At 44.6% G+C, this 18420-nt stretch overlaps 1 protein-coding gene across 2 annotated transcripts in view; it reads right to left on the minus strand.

Moving 5' to 3' along the window:
- Positions 1–18420, minus strand: part of TMLHE (trimethyllysine hydroxylase, epsilon) — a 76419-nt gene that overhangs the window by 35144 nt on the left and 22855 nt on the right. Inside the window, exons 1-4 of one of the 2 annotated variants that reach the window (XM_068249543.1) lie at positions 17698–17815; positions 17270–17454; positions 9105–9281; positions 420–699 (exon numbers count right to left, since the gene is read on the minus strand). In XM_068249543.1, the coding sequence (XP_068105644.1) occupies positions 420–699; positions 9105–9281; positions 17270–17447 (635 nt within the window). In that variant the 5' untranslated portion in view covers positions 17448–17454; positions 17698–17815. Of the gene's footprint in view, positions 1–419; positions 700–9104; positions 9282–17269; positions 17455–17697; positions 17816–18420 lie in introns of those variants that run through there. The other variant, XM_068249542.1, reaches the window with a different exon arrangement.

The raw sequence follows: 18420 nt of genomic DNA on the forward strand, positions 1-18420 counted from the left end.
TAATGACCGATGCCTGATCGATCAGTGGCCACACAGATTTTCGGCTGAAATTGTCATTATTGAAAATGTGTGCAAAGCTCAACACCATACAGTCTCCTGGGAAGCTAAGGTGTTTGTAATCAATAGGCAACAAGAGGGTCCACATACCTCTTTAGGGAGGGGGGGAAAAAAAAAAAGACAAAAACAGTATGATGGTATTAGAAGGACTGTCACGGTAAGATCATAATTTGAGCAGATGCAGATTTTATGCCAATAGCATGCAAACGTATGCAGTTTGTAAGTGAACCAATCAAATGCTGCTGAGTGAGAACAGCTGATTTGCAATCTCTCACTGGGACATACATTTCAGAGCGTATTAATGGCAGAGGATATTAGCCAGATAAGTTGCAGCAGAAAAGAGAGGCTTTTCTTCTAGTTACCGGATATGACTAATTCTGTGTGCCACCTTCTCTGTATCCTCCTGTGTGGCAGGAACATCTTCCACAAAAGCAATGCCGTACAATAAGAAATTCCCCAGGAAGTGTCGGAGGCCCTCATCTGTCTCCAGGAAGTCAGAGTAGCTGACGGACTTTAGGTTTGCTTCACTATAAGTCTTTGCATTCCATAAAATGCGAGGCTGCACAAGCTGTTGCGTCTGGCCTTCATAGCAGTTTTGTGTTAGCCACTGCAATCCATATCTGGTCTTGTGACCATCTGGCCCTGGTATGCGGAGAAACAGAGCAATGTGTTAATGAGCTAGTGCACAGAATAAAAAATGCAAATTAGGATAGTCAGAAAAATATATGCTACTGTATCCTCAACTATGCAGAACATTAGTCATTTGACTACTCATTGTACAACTACTCCCCCTCCTCCCCCCCACTTTACCATATATAAGCCAAGATACTCAATTTTCCAGTCAGACAACAGAAAAATAGTTTGAAGAGTATACTTAGGGTAGAAAAGCAGGCCACTACTTTTATCATCCCCATATTCCTTTTCTGGTGAGCTAGTAGTACCCCCTTCTAGCATTCCTTGGCATCTAGTGATCCCCCTCTCTTATACAGTGTTCTCTGGCGTCCAATACTAAGCCCCCCCCCCCCCCCCCAACAGCATTCCCTGGTGTCTAGTAGTACCTTCCCCCATACAGCTTTACCTGGTGCACAATAGCAACCCTCACCCTTCTTCCATCTGGTGTCCAGTGGTACCCACCATCTCACTTACAGCATCACTTGGTGTCTAGTAGCTCCCCCACCCCCTCATACAGCACGCTTGTTTAGTGGTCCTCCTTTTATCGCCTATACAACGTTGCCTGGTGTCTCCCATAGCATTTTTTCCTGGTGTTTAGTGGTTGCTCAACCTCTTTCCCATCCTTCCTGCAGAGTTTATTGGCAGCAGAAGTGGTGGAAAGTATTTTACCTGATCAAAGCCAAGCACACTGCTAGTTTCCTAAAGCACTCAGTAAGTGCCAATTCTGTGTGTTGTACCAGTGTCCATATTGGATTTATACCATTGTCTGTATTATTATGTACACCATGTTTGTTTCTTTGTTTAGAGCCACAGAATATGTTAGCACTTAAAGGAGAACTGTAGTGAGAGGATATGGAGGCCATATTTATGTCCTTTTAAACAATACCAGTTGCCTGGCTAACCTGCAGATCCTCTTCCTTTAATACTTTTAGGCCTAGGCCCTGAAAAAGCATGCAGCAGATCAGGGGTTTGTGACATTTTTGTCAGATCTGACAAGATTAGCTGCATGCTTGTTTCTAGTGTGATTCTGCATGCAGATAGCTCAGCAGGGCTGCCAGGCAACTGGTATTGCTTATAAGGAAATCAATATGGCAGCCTCCATATACCTCTCACTACAGTTCTCCTTTAAAGGAACAGGAAATGACGTTTGCTTACCACATTTGATCATTACAAGTGAACTTGGCGTTTAAGTGTTCATAATTGCTTTGCGACCCACACCTTGCTAGAATGAACCTCGCTTTGAATGCACATAACTTTATTTCATTATTTATTATATCAATTTAAAGGAGAACTGTAGTGAGAGTTATATAGAGGCTGCCATATGTATTTCCTTTTAAGCAATACCAGTTGCCTGGCAGTCCTGCTCGCATACATGTAAAAAAGGCGCCTGGAAAAAAGGGTGCAGGGGATTGCCGCTAGTAATATTTGCTAATCTTAGCGATCTACTACTACATTTGTGATAGTAAAATATTAGTAATATTTACTATGGCTAAACATAACCCTACTCACACAGAACCATTCCCCGGTGCTGCCTAACCCCAAGCCCCCCGGCGGTGTCTAACCCTAAAACCACCCTGGTGTTGCCTAAACCTAAAACCTCCCTAAGGGCCCATTCACACTTGCGTTTGCAAAATGCCAGCGATTACAGCCGGCGTTTTGCAGGAGTGATTTTTCAGCGGAAATCACTGAACACTGCGGTGTTTTCCGCAATCGCGTTTAGCGCTTCGATAGCGTTTTTGGGCGATTTGCGCAAATCGCCCAAGTAAGAGCGTCCCATAGACTTATTACACTAGTGCTTTGAAAAGCGATAGCGTTTGAGTGTTTTGCCGAAGCCGCCGGCAAAATGCTCAAGTGTGAATGGGCCCCAAGATTCCTCCTCCCACCCGATGGCATCTCCCTCCTAAAGCTAAGTCCACTCTTACGCAAAGCTGGAAAGAAAGCAAATGGCTTGCGTATAACTAAAAGTTTCCTAAAGCAGTCTATGGCGTGGGGGGGGGGGGGGGCAGCCAGGCAATGTGCATTGATTAACCACTTCCCGACCGCCGTATATACAAATGGCGGCCGGGAAGTGCACCCCGCAAGGACCGCCGTATAGACAAATGGCGGCGGTCCTTGTAGGGGCATGGGCGGAGCGATCGCGTCATCAGTGACGCGATCCTCCGCCGCTCACCCGCCGCAACATCCCGCCGGCCATACGGAAGCGCCGGCGGGATGTTAACCCGACGATCGCCGCATACAAAGTGTATAATACACTTTGTAATGTTTACAAAGTGTATTATACAGGCTGCCTCCTGCCCTGGTGGTCCCAGTGTCCGAGGGACCACCAGGGCAGGCTGCAGCCACCCTAGTCTGCACCAAGCACACTGATTTCCGCCCCCCCCCTTCCCCAGATCGCCCACAGCACCCATCAGACCCCCCCCCTGCCCACCCCCCAGACCCCTGTTTGCACCCAATCACCCCCCTATTCACCCATCAATCACTCCCTGTCACTATCTGTCAACGCTATTTTTTTTTATCCCCCCCCTGCCCCCTGCTCCTTCCTGATCACCCCCCCACCCCTCAGATTCTCCCCAGACCCCCCCCCCCCCATGTACTGTATGCATCTATCCCCCCTGATCACCTGTCAATCACCTGTCAATCACCCCCTGTCACTGCCACCCATCAATCAGCCCCTAACCTGCCCCTTGCGGGCAATCTGATCACCCACCCACACCAATAGATCGCCCGCAGATCCGACATCAGATCACCTCCCAAGTGCAGTGTTTACATCTCTTCTCGCCTCTAAACACCCACTAATTACCCATCAATCACCCATCAATCACCCCCTATCACCACCTGTCACTGTTACCCATCAGATCAGACCCTAATCTGCCCCTTGCGGGCACCCAATCACCCGCCTACACGCTCAGATTGCCCTCAGACCCCCCCTTATCAATTCGCCAGTGCAATATTTACATCTGTTCTCCCCTGTAATAACCCACTGATTACCTGTCAATCACCTATCAATCACCCATCAATCACCCCCTGTCACTGCCACCCATCAATCACCCCCTGTCACTGCCACCCATCAATCACCCCCTGTCACTGCCACCCATCAATCACCCCCTGTCACTGCAACCCATCAATCAGCCCCTAACCTGCCCCTTGCGGGCAATCTGATCACCCACCCACACCAATAGATCGCCCGCAGATCCGATGTCCGATCACCTCCCAAGTGCAGTGATCTGTTCTCTACCCTAAACACCCACTAATTACCCATCAATCACCCCCTGTCACTGCTACCTATCAGATTAGACCCCTATCTGCCCCTAGGGCACTCAATCACCCGCCCACACCCTCAGAATGCCCTCAGACCCCAGCCCTGATCACCTCGCCAGTGCATTGCTTGCATCTATTCCCCCCTCTAATCACACCTTGAGACACCCATCAATCACCTCCTGTCACCCCCTAACACACCTACCCATCAAATCAGGCCCTGATTTGCCCCGTGTGGGCTCCTGATCACTCGGCCAAACCCTCAGATCCCCCTCAGACTCCCTTCCGATCACCTCCCCAGTGCATTGATTGCATCTATTTTCCCCTCTAACCACCCCCTGAGACACCCATCAATCACCTCCTGTCACCCCCCTAGCACTCCTATCCATCAGATCAGGCCCAATACAACCTGTCATCTAAAAGGCCACCCTGCTTATGACCAGTTCCACAAAATTCGCCCCCTCATAGACCACCTGTCATCAAAATTTGCAGATGCTTTTACCCCTGAACAGTCATTTTGAGACATTTGGTTTCCAGACTATTCACGGTATTGGGCCCGTAAAATGCCAGGGCGGTATAGGAACCCCACAAGTGACCCCATTTTAGAAAAAAAAGACACCCCAAGGTATTCTGTTAGGTGTATGACGAGTTCATAGAAGATTTTATTTGTCAAAAGTTAGCGGAAATTGATTTTTATTGGGTTTTTTTTTCACAAAGTGTCATTTTTCACTGACTTGTGACAAAAAATAAAATCTTCTATGAACTCGCCATACATCTAACTGAATACCTTGGGGTGTCTTCTTTCTAAAATGGGGTCACTTGTGGGGTTCCTATACTGCCCTGGCATTTTAGGGGCCCTAAACCGCGAGGAGTAGTCTAGAAAACAAATGCCTCAAAATGACCTGTGAATAGGACGTTGGGCCCCTTAGCGCACCTAGGCTGCAAAAAAGTGTCACGCATGTGGTACCGCCGTACTCAGGAAAAGTAGTATAATGTGTTTTAGGGTGTATTTTTACACATACCCATGCTGGGTGGGAGAAATTTCTATGTAAATGGACAATTGTGTGTAAAAAACAACAATTGTCATTTACAGAGATATTTCTCCCACTTAGCATGGGTATGTGTAAAAATACACCCTAAAACACATTATACTACTTCTCCTGAGTACGGCGGTACCACATGTGTGGCACTTTTTTACACCCTAAGTACGCTAAAGGCCCAAAGTCCAATGAGTACCTTTAGGATTTCACAGGTCATTTTGCAACATTTGGTTTCAAGACTACTCCTCACGGTTTAGGGCCCCTAAAATGCCAGGGCAGTATAGGAACCCCACAAATGACCCCATTCTAGAAAGAAGACACCCAAAGGTATTCCGTTAGGAGTATGGTGAGTTCATAGAAGATTTTATTTTTTGTCCCAAGTTAGCGGAAAATGACACTTTGTGAAAAAAAAAACAATTGATATCAATTTCCGCTAACTTGTGACAAAAAATAAATTCTATGAACTCGCCATACTCCTAACGGAATACCTTGGGGTGTCTTCTTTCTAAAATGGGGTCATTAGTGGGGTTCCTATACTGCCCTGGCATTTTAGGGGGCCCTAAACCGTGAGGAGTAGTCTTGAAACAAAAATGACCTGTGAAATCCTAAAGGTACTCATTGGACTTTGGGCCCCTTAGCGCAGTTAGGGTGCAAAAAAGTGCCACACTTGGTATCACCGTACTCGGGAGAAGTAGTACAATGTGTTTTGGGGTGTATTTTTACACATACCCATGCTGGGTGGGAGAAATACCGCTGTAAATGGACAATTGTGTGAAAAAATCAAAAGATTGTCATTTACAGAGGTATTTCTCCCACCCAGCATGGGTATGTGTAAAAATACACCCCAAAACACGTTGTACTACTTCTCCCGAGTATTGCGATCAGGGCTGTGGAGTCGGAGTCGGAGTCGTGGAGTCGGAGTCGTGGAGTCGGGCAATTTTGGGTGCCTGGAGTCGGAGTCGGAGTCGGGAAAAAAATGCACCGACTCCGACTCCTAATGAATTTGTAACTGTAATTAAAATAGAAAATATGATAAAATGTTCTATTTCTCAGATAATAGTCATTAAAAATAATGTATATATACAGTATATATACAGTAAAAGCTGTGCTTTGTCTACAAAAATGAAATGAACCAATCAAAATTAGTTACTTGTGCTGCTTCAATAAAGCAGTCCCCGTATTTTTAAGGTCAGATATACATATCTGATTGTGACTGTATATATGATGTGCACACAGGAATCTCTTATATATACTAAATAACATCTATGCTGTAAGAATAAAGCCTGATGTGTAGCCATGTCACTAATAGAGATGGTCAACGAGATGGAAATAATTCCGCATTGATGCTGATTTATGCAAATGTACGCACTCCCTTTGCTGATGAAATCAAATAATTTGATATGTTATTAAAATTTGGTTTGGTGACTACAAATTAAAGGGTAACTGAGACGGATGAAAAGTAACGTTTTATACATACCTGGGGCTTCCTCCAGCCCCCTTCAGGCTAATCAGTCCCTCGCTGTCCTCCACCACCCGAATCTTCTGCTATGAGTCCTGGTAATTCAGCCAGTCAGCGCAGTCCAGCCGCATGCCGCTCCCACAGCCAGGAACATTCTGCACCTGCGCAATAGTGCTGCACAGGTGTAGCATGCTCCTGGCGGCGGAGTGTGTACATGCGCACTACGCCTGACTGGCTCAAGTACCTGGACTCATAGCAGAAGATCCAGGTGGTGGAGGAGTACAACGAGGGACTGATTATCCTGAAGGCGGCTGGAGGAAGCCCCAGGTATATATAAAACTTTAATTTCATCTGTCTCAGGTTTACTTTGTTACACAGTAGTACTATACTCTACATATGCACTCCCCACAGAGCTGCAGGGAATCCACTGAGAATGCTGTGCACATTGAACACAGAGGTGTTGTCTTGTTTACAATCTCCTCATTCCCCTGCAGAGTACCTGCACATCATTCTTACATGTACCCACACTTACATTGCCTAGGGCCTGATAGATGTTCTTTGTTCCGGTTTGTACCTTTTACAAGTACTCTTACCAAGTACTAGTTTTAGTCTAAAGGGAATAAATATAGTAGTCTACATATCCTTCTCACTTCAGTTGTCTTGTAAAATTCCTAAGCGTTGGCAGTTAAGAGACGAATTTCATGTTACATACTTTTAATCAACAAAATTGTAATATGCAAATTAGAGGAGTCGGAGTCGTGGAGTCGGAGTCGGAGGAATCCTAAACTGAGGAGTCGGAGTCGGTGGATTTTTGGACCGACTCCACAGCCCTGATTGCGATACCACATGCGTGGCACTTTTTTGCACCCTAACTGCGCTAAAGGGCCCAAAGTCCAATGAGTACCTTTAGGATTTCACAGGTCATTTTGAGAAATTTCGTTTCAAGACTACTCCTCACGGTTTAGGGCCCCTAAAATGCCAGGGCAGTATAGGAACCCCACAAATGACCCCATTTTAGAAAGAAGACACCCCAAGGTATTCCGTTAGTAGTATGGCGAGTTCATAGAAGATTTTATTTTTTGTCACAAGTTAGCGGAAATTGATTTTAATTGTGTTTTTTCACAAAGTTTCATTTTCCGCTAACTTGTGACAAAAAATAAAATCTTCTATGAACTCACCATACTCCTAACGGAATACCTTGGGGTGTCTTCTTTCTAAAATGGGGTCATTTGTGGGGTTCCTATACTGCCCTGGCATTTTAGGGGCCCTAAACCGTGAGGAGTAGTCTTGAAACGAAATTTCTCAAAATGACCTGTGAAATCCTAAAGGTACTCATTGGACTTTGGGCCCTTTAGCTTAGTTAGGGTGCAAAAAAGTGCCACGCATGTGGTATCGCAATACTCGGGAGAAGTAGTACAACGTGTTTTGGGGTGTATTTTTACACATACCCATGCTGAGTGGGAGAAAGATCTCTGTAAATGGACAATTGTGTGTAAAAAAAATTAACAAATTGTCATTTACAGAGATATTTCTCCCACCCAGCATGGGTATGTGTAAAAATACACCCCAAAACACATTATACTACTTCTCCTGAGTACGGCAATACCACATGTGTGGCACTTTTTTGCAGTCTAACTGCGCTAAGGGGTCCAAAGTCCAATGAGCACCTTTAGGCTTTACAGGGGTGCTTACAATTTAGCACCCCCCAAAATGTCAGGACAGTAAACACACCCCACAAATGACCCCATTTTGGAAAGTAGACCCTTCAAGGTATTCAGAGAGGGGCATGGTGAGTCCGTGGCAGATTTCATTTTTTTTTGTCGCAAGTTAGAAGAAATGGAAACTTTTTTTTTTTTTTTTTTCCCTCACAAAGTGTCATTTTCCGCTTACTTGTGACAAAAAATAATATCTTCTATGAACTCACTATGCCTCTCAGTGAATACTTTGGGATGTCTTCTTTCCAAAATGGGGTCATTTGGGGGGTATTTATACTATCCTGGAATTCTAGCCCCTCATGAAACATGACAGGGGGTCAGAAAAGTCATAGATGCTTGAAAATGAGAAAATTCACTTTTTGCACCATAGTTTGTAAACACTATAACTTTTACCCAAACCAATAAATATACACTGAATGGTTTTTTTTTTTATCCAAAACATGTTTATCCACATTTTTCGCGCTGCATGTATACAGAAATTTTACTTTATTTGAAAAATGTCAGCACAGAAAGTTAAAAAAATCATTTTTTTGCCAAAATTCATGTCTTTTTTGATAAATATAATAAAAAGTAAAAATCGCAGGAGCAATCAAATAGCACCAAAAGAAAGCTTTATTAGTGACAAGAAAAGGAGCCAAAATTCATTTAGGTGGTAGGTTGTATGAGCGAGCAATAAACCGTGAAAGCTGCAGTGGTCTGAATGGAAAAAAAGTGGCCGGTCCTTAAGGGGTAGAAAGCCCTAGGTCCTCAAGTGGTTAAGAGGAAATAAATAGGTCAGCCTTCATATATCTCTCACCTCCTAATTCTGCCTGCATTACAATGCTGAATACAAATCTGCTATCTTTTCTGATCTCGCTTGGGATCAATAAAAAAAAAAAAAAATGAGGAACATATAACCAGACTTACATGTCAGGTACAGGGTGTTGTCTTCTACTCGAACCTGTGCAGGTTTGATGTCCAGTTCTACTTTGGCTGTATCCAAGCTGCGCTGGTTGGTTTTGAGATTGAAGCAGGTAGCGGAGCGGCAGTGATCCCGTAGCCACACATAATCAAACCGCATGCAAGTGCCAGAGTACAGCAGCTCTGTTTTCACAGAAAGGGAATGTAGTAGTTAGAAGCTCACAAAAAAAGCTAACTTACAGGTTAAACGTATGCTGTACCTGAACATTACAGAGCCTAGGGGTGTAGCCAGGGCTGCCACCTGAAATTTTGGGGCCCCTCACACATCAGGCATGGGCCCACCCCTCCCTGGGCCCACCCACTGGTTGCTGTGCCCACCCATTAGCCACCCTGCCCCCATGTCTGAAGTGCGCTTCGGCGAAAAATGTGCATGGTTCCGACACTGAAGAAAGCGGCGTGCGCAGCGTAATGTGGTAAAAAGTGGCCATGGCATGTTGTGGGTGGCGCCAAATACTAGCAAAATACAGGTACTCCCCGGTTAACAAATGAGATCGGGACTTGTAGGTCCGTTCCTATCCTTTTATGGCTTCATCCATTCTCTCTTGTCCCCCCTTTTCATGTACCTTTTTTGTTCCCCTCTGTCTCACCTCAGTTTGTGCCTTTTTTTGTGTCCCTTTGTGTGACCTCATGTTCCCGTCTCATCTCTTTTCTCCATGTGCCTCTTGTCCGCCTCTGATCCCCTGTGCCTCTTTTATTTCCCTGTTACCTCATGTCCCCTTCTGTCTCAGCTTGCCCCCTGCCCTAGCCAGGTATAGGTGCCCCCAGTATAGGTATCCAGGCATAGGTTCCCCCAGCATAAGTAGCCAGATATAGGTGGTGCCCCAGTATAGGTAACTTGGTATAGCTGGTGTCCCAGTATAGGCCAGCAAGATGGACAGACGAGAGCGCTTCTCAGTCACCACGCCACAGGCCGCACTGAAGCACCTTTCGGACAGCACGCTGGAAGGGGGGCAAGCAAGGACTTCCAGCGCGTACCGAGCCAGCTCACTCCAAATATCCAGGTGCTTGACCCAGTAATCCAAGGGGTCCACAGGGGTGTCGCTGTCAAGCCCGCTGTAGGACCCCATGAAGTCTGCCACCATCCGGGTCAGGCGCTGGTTCTGGCTTTGATAGCCACATGCTGCTGCAGGCACCTCCTCAGTCGGCAGCTGTACCGCGCCTTTGTGAGAGACAGCAGGTTTGATGGGAGTCTGCTGCTGATGGACGCAGGCACCTGCTGCTGTGCTGGTTGGACTGTGACAGCAGAGGGGTGAGAAGTCTGGGGGAAGGCTTCCTGCAAGCACTGAACCAGGGACCGCTGCAAATCCATCATTTGGCGCACAGGGTCTCCCTCCTGCAGGCAGGAACTGATGCAGTGTGCCCTTCAGCCGTGGGCCCAGCATCAGGGTGATCCACATGCCCTCCCGAGCACGCATCTGCTTGACCCTTGTGTCACTGTGCAGGCACTACAGCATGTGCGCTGCCATGGGGAAGAGGTCTGCCATCTCTGCTGACACATACTCGTCTTCATCACCCCACAGTGGGGCTAGGAGCTCATTCTGGGTAAACTATTGCGGCCTTTGATATAGATGTATCCGAAGTGTTACACTATTCACTTATATGTGTCCTTTAACTCAACAGACGCTCAGATTTATTGCCTTTGCAATTGGTGACCGTACACTGCTCAACGTACACTGCATCCCAAAATTCTCATATTCCTGCCTAAAGCTTATAACTTGCTATAGCTAGAATTTAAAGAGAAACCGTGACCAAGAATTGAACTTCATCCCAATCAGTAGCTGATACCCTCTTTTACATGAGAAATCTGTTCCTTTTCACAAACGGATCATCAGGGGGTGCTGTATAGCTGATATTGTGGTGAAACCCCTCTCACAGGAGACTGAGGACCATGGTACTCCTGGCAGTTTCCTGTCTGTGAACCTTGTTGCATTGTGGGAAATAGCTGTTTAAAGCTGTTTCCAACTGCCAAAAACCAGGAGTTAGCTCACCTGGTAACGACATTTTAAGTAACACTCCAGGACAGGTATACATTGAGACTTGGCTCCTCCCAGGAACAGGAAATATCCTTCAGCCTCTCTATAAATCAAACAAGGACCAAGGGTCAGGCAGTATAATATAAAGGAACAGGAACAATATACTCAACATAACCCTATTATATTACATTTACATACATATAACATAACATAACATGTATATCATGCAATACTTGATATATATGGGGGTGGGTACCCCCACCTGTCCTGGAGTGTTACTTAAAATGTCGTTACCAGGTGAGCTAACTCCTGGTTTTTCCAATAACACTCCAGGACAGGTATACATTGAGATGATAAGCAAGAAATCAATCACCAACCTCAGGGTGGGCTAACTGCCTTTAAGACAGTTCTTCCGAAGTCTTGATCGGACTCTGTTATTCGGTCCAATCGATAGTGCCTCATGAATGTTCCCAGATTCTTCCAGGTCGCCGCCTTGCAGATATTCAACGGTGATGTACCTGCCCTGTAAGCCCACGTAGTTGCGGCTGCCCTGGTGGAATGGGCCCTTAAGTTTTCTGGAGGATCCTTACCCATAATGCTGTATGCTTGTATGATGCAATCCTTTATCCATTTGGCAATGGTCTTTGTGGAGGTTTTTAATCCTTTGGATTTGCCTGTATAGTTGATGAATAACGACTCTGATTTTCTGAACTCTTTCACTTTTTCTAGGTAAGACATTAGATTTTCTCTAACATCTAATTTATGCTGTTTACTTTCTTTTTCCGTTTTTGGGTCTCTGCAGAAAGAAGGTAGTATTATCTCTTGTGTTCTGTGGAACATGTCTCCCACCTTTGGCAGGAATTCCGGGCTTGTTCTAAGAACGACGCGATCGTCAAAGAAAGAGCAGTATGGTTCTTTACATGATAGTGCGTGTAGTTCACTAATCCGTCTAGCAGACGTAATCGCTACTAGAAATACTGTTTTCAGAGTACACATCCTTAGAGAATCCTCATCAAATTCATCAGATGTCAATGCCTGCAAGACTAAAGATAGATCCCACTTTGGGAACTGTCTGACTCTTACTGGTCTATTCCTTTCCACCGATTTGACAAATCGAATAATTAGAGGGTCTAATGCTAATTTCTTATCTAAATAAACTGATAAAGCGGATATCTGGACCTTAATTGTGCTTAAGGCCAGTCCTTTCTCTACTCCCTCTTGCAGAAATTCTAAAATTGTTGCCATTTCTGTTGATTGGAAGTTTGAGTTTTCTAACCATAAATTAAAAGTCTTCCAGTACTTCTGGTATATTAAACGAGTATTCTCTTTCCTACTCTTTAACAGAGTATTCACTACTCTTGAAGACAATCCCTTACTTTCAAGGACTGCCCTCTCAGATACCACGCTGTAAGTTTCCATTTTCCTAGATTGGTCACAGCCTGGTCTTGTACCTGTATCATATTTTCTGATAACGGTATTTCCCATGGTTGCTTCGTTAACATTGAGAGGAGAAGCGGATACCAGGCCCTCTTGGGCCAATTCGGGGCAATTAGTATCATTTGGCAATGTGACTTCATTAATTTTTGAAGTACCAGGGAAATCAAATTTAACGGTGGGAATGCATACAGTAAACTCTGATTCCAGTTCTGCGCCAGAGCATCGATTGCTAATGGACTGTCCATGACATTGAGGGAATAAAACTGTTCGCACTTTCTGTTGGCCTTGTTCGCAAATAAATCTATTTGTGGTTGTCCCCAATTGCTCACTATTGTCTGAAATAAATTTTGATTGAGGGACCATTCTGTATTTGAGGTCTGTACCCTGCTCAATTGATCCGCCAGAACGTTTAATTCCCCTTTCAAGTGTACTGCCGTTAGGGATAGTAACTCGAGTTCTGCTATATCCAGGATCTCCATAGTTAGAAATAGTAATCTTTTGGATCTCGTGCCCCCCTGGCGATTCAGATACGAGACAACCGTCGAGTTGTCTGACTGAATCTGAACATGAGATGACCTTAGAATATGTATCGTGCTGATTAGAGCCATCTTTACTGCCATTAGTTCCCTGAAGTTCGATGAGTGTTCTGCCATCGTTTGACTCCATACGCCCTGAACCTGAAAAGTGTCCACGTGGGCTCCCCATCCTGACAGACTTGCGTCTGTCGTTAGGATCTTTTGAATAGGTAACGACCATAGTCTGCCTTGGGTGAGATGCTGCAATGTTTGCCACCACTCCAAACTGGCCTTCGTTTGGGAATCCACTGTCACTTTGCTGTCTAGTGTCTCTTGATGCTTGTCCCATTGGGTCAACATCCATGACTGCAAAATACTGGTATGTTTCAGCGCCCACTGGATTGCTGGCGCTGCTGAAGACAGCAGGCCGAGGAGTCGCATAATTTGTCTGATTGTCACTGATTGGTGTGCACAAAATGTACTCACTTCGGATACAATCTTTTGTATTTTTTCTTGTGGAAGAAAAATTTTCTGTTTCACTGAGTCTATTACAAACCCCAGGAATAAAATTTCCTGAGTTGGAGTAAGCTGCGATTTCTCTTTGCTCACAATCCAGCCTGCCTCTTGTAACTGCACTAGTACAGTCCGTTTGTGTTCCTCTAGTTCTTCTAAAGTTTTTGCTAGAATTAGTAGGTCGTCTAGGTAAGGAATTATAATAATTCCTCTTTTGTGTATTGCTGCGATTAGTTCTCCCATCACTTTCGTGAAGATTCTGGGGGCCGATGTTATGCCAAATGGGAGGCAGCGAAATTGTAAATGCTGAACCTCCTTTTCCATCTGCACTGCAAACCTCAGAAACTTTTGTGAATTTAGTTCTATTGGTATGTGCCAGTAAGCGTCTTGCAGATCTACACTTGCCATAAAGCCATCTGGTATCAGTAGATTCTTTATGGAATAAATGGATTCCATCCGAAACTTTTCGTATCTTATGTATGGATTGATTGGTTTTAAATTGAGAATTATTCTGTATTTCCCTGACGGTTTCTGAACCAGGAATACTTTTGAGTAGAAGCCTTCGCCTCTTTGCATCACTGGAACTACTGATACCACCTGCCTTTGTAGCATATCTGTGATGATCTCCTTTAATGCCTCCTGATGTTGAGGCAACAGTAATCTCTTGGTTATCACAAACTTTTTTGGAGGTCTTGTGTTGAAAGCTATATGATAACCCCTCTCTATTAGATCTATAATAAACGGGCTTTTTGTTATCTGCTTCCAATGTGGAAGGAAATAGCCCAATCTTCCTCCCACTTTTAGCGTGTCATTGTTTATTTTGCGTGTATGGAGTTTTGAAACTTGGTCCCGGCTTTTTTTGATCTTTATTGAAGGACCAATTTCTTTTGTTTTGCATTTCAGGTTTGTCTGTCTGTCTGTTCTGACGAAAAAACCTTTTCCCAGTTTTAAACTGCCTTTTTTTCGGAAATGATTTTTTCTTATTGGCGGTTCTTTCAAGAACCTCATCCAACTCTGGCCCAAAGAGAGTGTCCCCTACTACCGGAATGGCACAAACTCTATTTTTTGAAGCCATGCTACCATGCCAGGTCTTAATCCACAGATTTCTTCTGGCTACATTAGAAATCCCTGCTGCCTTAGCTGTCAGTCTTATAGATTCTGACGCAGCATCAATTATATAGGCAATTGCCTTATGCATCACAGTCATTGAACTAATGATCTGGTCTTTAGGTGCACCCTTATTGATATTATCTTCTAATTGTTGCATCCATAGCGCGAGCATTCTTGCTACGCAGGTTGTTGCAGCTGAAGGCCTAAAGTTGGCACAAATTGCAGGCCACAACCTTTTTAATGCATATTCAATCTTTTTATCTGATTGATCTTTTAAGTGACCAAGATCTTCAAATGCCAGTTCATCATCCTTATTAACTTGTGAAAATGCTGAGTCTAGTTTAGGGCTTTTGTCCCACATTTTACAGTTCTCATCTGAAAAGGGAAAACGTCTCTTGAATCCTCTGGACATAAATAACTTTTTGTCTGGATTTTTCCATTGACTTGAAATTAAATTTTTTGTTGTCTGATGTACAGGAAAATTCAACTCTTGCGGATTTTCCATACCTTCATATAATTTATCATGTAGAGAACTAGGTTCAGTACTTGCTTTATTTAAATTTAAATCTTCATATATTGCTGTTAATAGCATTTCAGTTTCAGCCACAGGAAATTTAAACTTAGAGGGTTTATTTTCCATTTCCTGTGCTTCAACAGAACTTGCCGAAACGTCATCATTATCGCTAATTTCTTCCTCCTCTGATAGGATAATTGGTTTATTAGTTTTAGTAGTAGCTTTCTTATGCGTAACCGCTTCAGGTACTTTAATATGAGCGACCTGATCGGAATCTTCAGCTGGTGTGTCTGTTTTGGAAGGAGTTGCACTAGCTCTAAATTCTTTAAGTGTGTCTTTTAGATCTTGCCTCAGAGCCTGAATATCTCTCTGAGAGGCAGATTCTTGTTTCATTACTTTGTAGGTACAATCCTTGCATAAAATTTTTGTTGATGCAGGATTGACCTTTGTATTGCACACAGGGCACCGTTTAGTGGTCTTTGCAGGGTCAGGTACATTTGTAGAAGTGCCCTGAAATACACACAAAAAAACATAAAGCTAATTGTGTCCTGCAAAAATACCATGTGAAGTAAATCAATATTTATCTATAGGTTTTAACCTATACCAATATGACTAAGCAAAAGTTATATGCAATATACTGATTAATAACATAAGTCTGCATAAGTTAAACTTTTTCAGAAGTTTCTCATTAACACAATATGCACTTCAAAGTCAATATAAGCCTATGTATGCAAAAACATAAAAATAATGCTTAATAGGTAATACATCATTGCATAGCCACAGCCTATGCTTGTAATGCACCCTTTGCAATATAGGCACCATGCAGCCAAACTTTCCATGCTGCGTACGGTTGAATGCTCCCACAAGAGTCACCACCGCTGCCCGGGTCCCAGCAGAGCAATCTTACCTTTCCTGGCTCCTGCTCTATCTCAGACATCCTTCCGTGCTGCGAGACGCCGAGATTCAGACCAACTGGGACTCCGGGCGGCCGCACCTCTTCACCCGGCGATGCGGAAGTGACGTCACGCGACCCGGAAGTACTCTCCGAGGTCGCGGCCGGAAGACTTCCGCTTTACGCCTCCGCCATGCGCATCATCCGGACGCCAACTTCCCTGCCGCTGCCTCCGCGTGGTGCGTCTTCGGTGCGGCCCTTCCTGAAGCGCTGCCTTCTCACCCCAGGCCGACCAACAGGGTGAAACATCCGGGCTGGGAACTGCAACCAGAACGGCAACCCCACAGGTAACTCCCAGCTCCAGCAGATCCTCTGTAGGTAGCAGGATCCACTGTGTGCCAACACCTTCCCTAGCCACCCAGGCTCTCCGGGACAGCGAGCACATAGAGAGACCTGGTTCCTGGACCAGGAAATATCCAATACTGCCTGACCCTTGGTCCTTGTTTGATTTATAGAGAGGCTGAAGGATATTTCCTGTTCCTGGGAGGAGCCAAGTCTCAATGTATACCTGTCCTGGAGTGTTATTGGAAAAAAAGCAATCAGCAGCGACATCACCTGCCAGCAGTAAAAAGGTCACCATGTGATAAATGTCAGAATGTAAATCAGGGATTTAAAAGATTTTACAATGAGCAAACACTGACTAAATCATACATAATTATTGTAAAAATAAAGCACTTTATCACATTATTTTTACTGGAGTTCCTCTTCAAAGCTCACTGCTTCATCTGCTAACCCCTTCATTCCCCCCCCCCCCCCCCCCGTACTTGTGCCACTGGATGTCCTATTTGTACAGGGGGTCAAACTGCTCATGTAACTATGCTCCCCACTGTTGTACGTTTTGAACGTTGTACAGCACTACGGAATAGGTTGGTGCTCTATAAATAATAATAATGGTCAGGGGCAACATCAGAAGTGTGCCATGGGGCACTGCACTCTGCCATTACAGCTTTAGCCCCTTTTCTAATCACATGCACTACAACCTAACTATGGAATAACCTCAAGACTGTACTGCAAGCAAAACAAAAACAAACAAACACAAAAACAAACATTTTGTGACAATTATTGAAAAGGCCTGTAAAGTTCTTACAGCAACTCACCAAAGTGATCTTTGTGCAGGACCCAGGAGCATGGGTGAGTTTCTGGAGCGGTGCTGAGCCAGCGATTCCCTAACAGAGACCGCCTGCAGAACCTGGGCGCCCCCTGATGCACTTCTGTAGCCTTTGTCAGGAGCTTCCTGGCCTCTGGAAAGAGCCATGTCAGCCTGCGACTCCACATGCTGTTCCTAGAGAACAATGATTAAAAAAAAATTAAAATAAAAAATAAAAATAACGTATTACCTAATAGAGACGTGGGTTGGAGAAGGGATGAGAGAGAGAATCTGGTGACAAGCAATACGGACAGGAATAAACATCAGCAAATACAAGAAGAGAAAACAAACAAAGGAAGCAGCACAAAGGAGTGGACAAACATACCATGGAATGCATGAGAAAGTCAAAGTGACAGAAAACTTAGAACAGTAAAACACCTGTTGTGCTGGCACAGTGTGTCCCTTGGCTATGCTGTAATGTGTACACAACATGGTCAGCAGCACATCGTTAAGAAGTTGAGCTTTCTTTGTGTGCTGCCCAAAACTCCAGTAAATGACCGTGTTCCCATGTACTGCTGCTACTAATGAACCGAGAACAAATTGGTTTTAAGTCAGTTGTGTAATCATCCCAAGCTTGTTAGCGAGACTTAGGTTGCTGGACAAATGAAATGCTACTGCATCAATTGCAGTCACTCATTTCTACATTCAAGAAATGTTTCTTCTTTAGCCATACTGAATAGGCATGCTAAAATAAAGATCTACAACGCTGTGATAAACAGATAAAAATAGGCAAAGGCCCCTATTCACCAAGTTTATTACTTTTTTTGCCACATTTTTAAACCCTAACTAGTCACCTGTGAAAGTAAAGGTGGCCATACACTGGTCGATTTGCCAACAGATCGACCAACAGATAGATCCCTCTCTGATCGAATCTGATCAGAGAGGGATCGTATGGCTGCCTTTACTGCAAACAGATTGTGAATCGATTTCAGCATGAAACCGATCACAATCTGTGAATCTGCTGCCGCCCCCCCCTGCATACATTAACTGCTCCGGCCGGCACGAATCCCCCGGTCACCGCTGCTCCTTCTCCGCTGGGCTCCGGACCGGCTGTTTAAACTTCCTGCTTGGACAAGAAGTAAAGCCAGCCGGTCCGAAGCC

Source organism: Hyperolius riggenbachi, chromosome 8 (assembly GCF_040937935.1).
Source record: "Hyperolius riggenbachi isolate aHypRig1 chromosome 8, aHypRig1.pri, whole genome shotgun sequence".
NCBI classification, from domain to species: Eukaryota; Metazoa; Chordata; class Amphibia; order Anura; family Hyperoliidae; genus Hyperolius; species Hyperolius riggenbachi.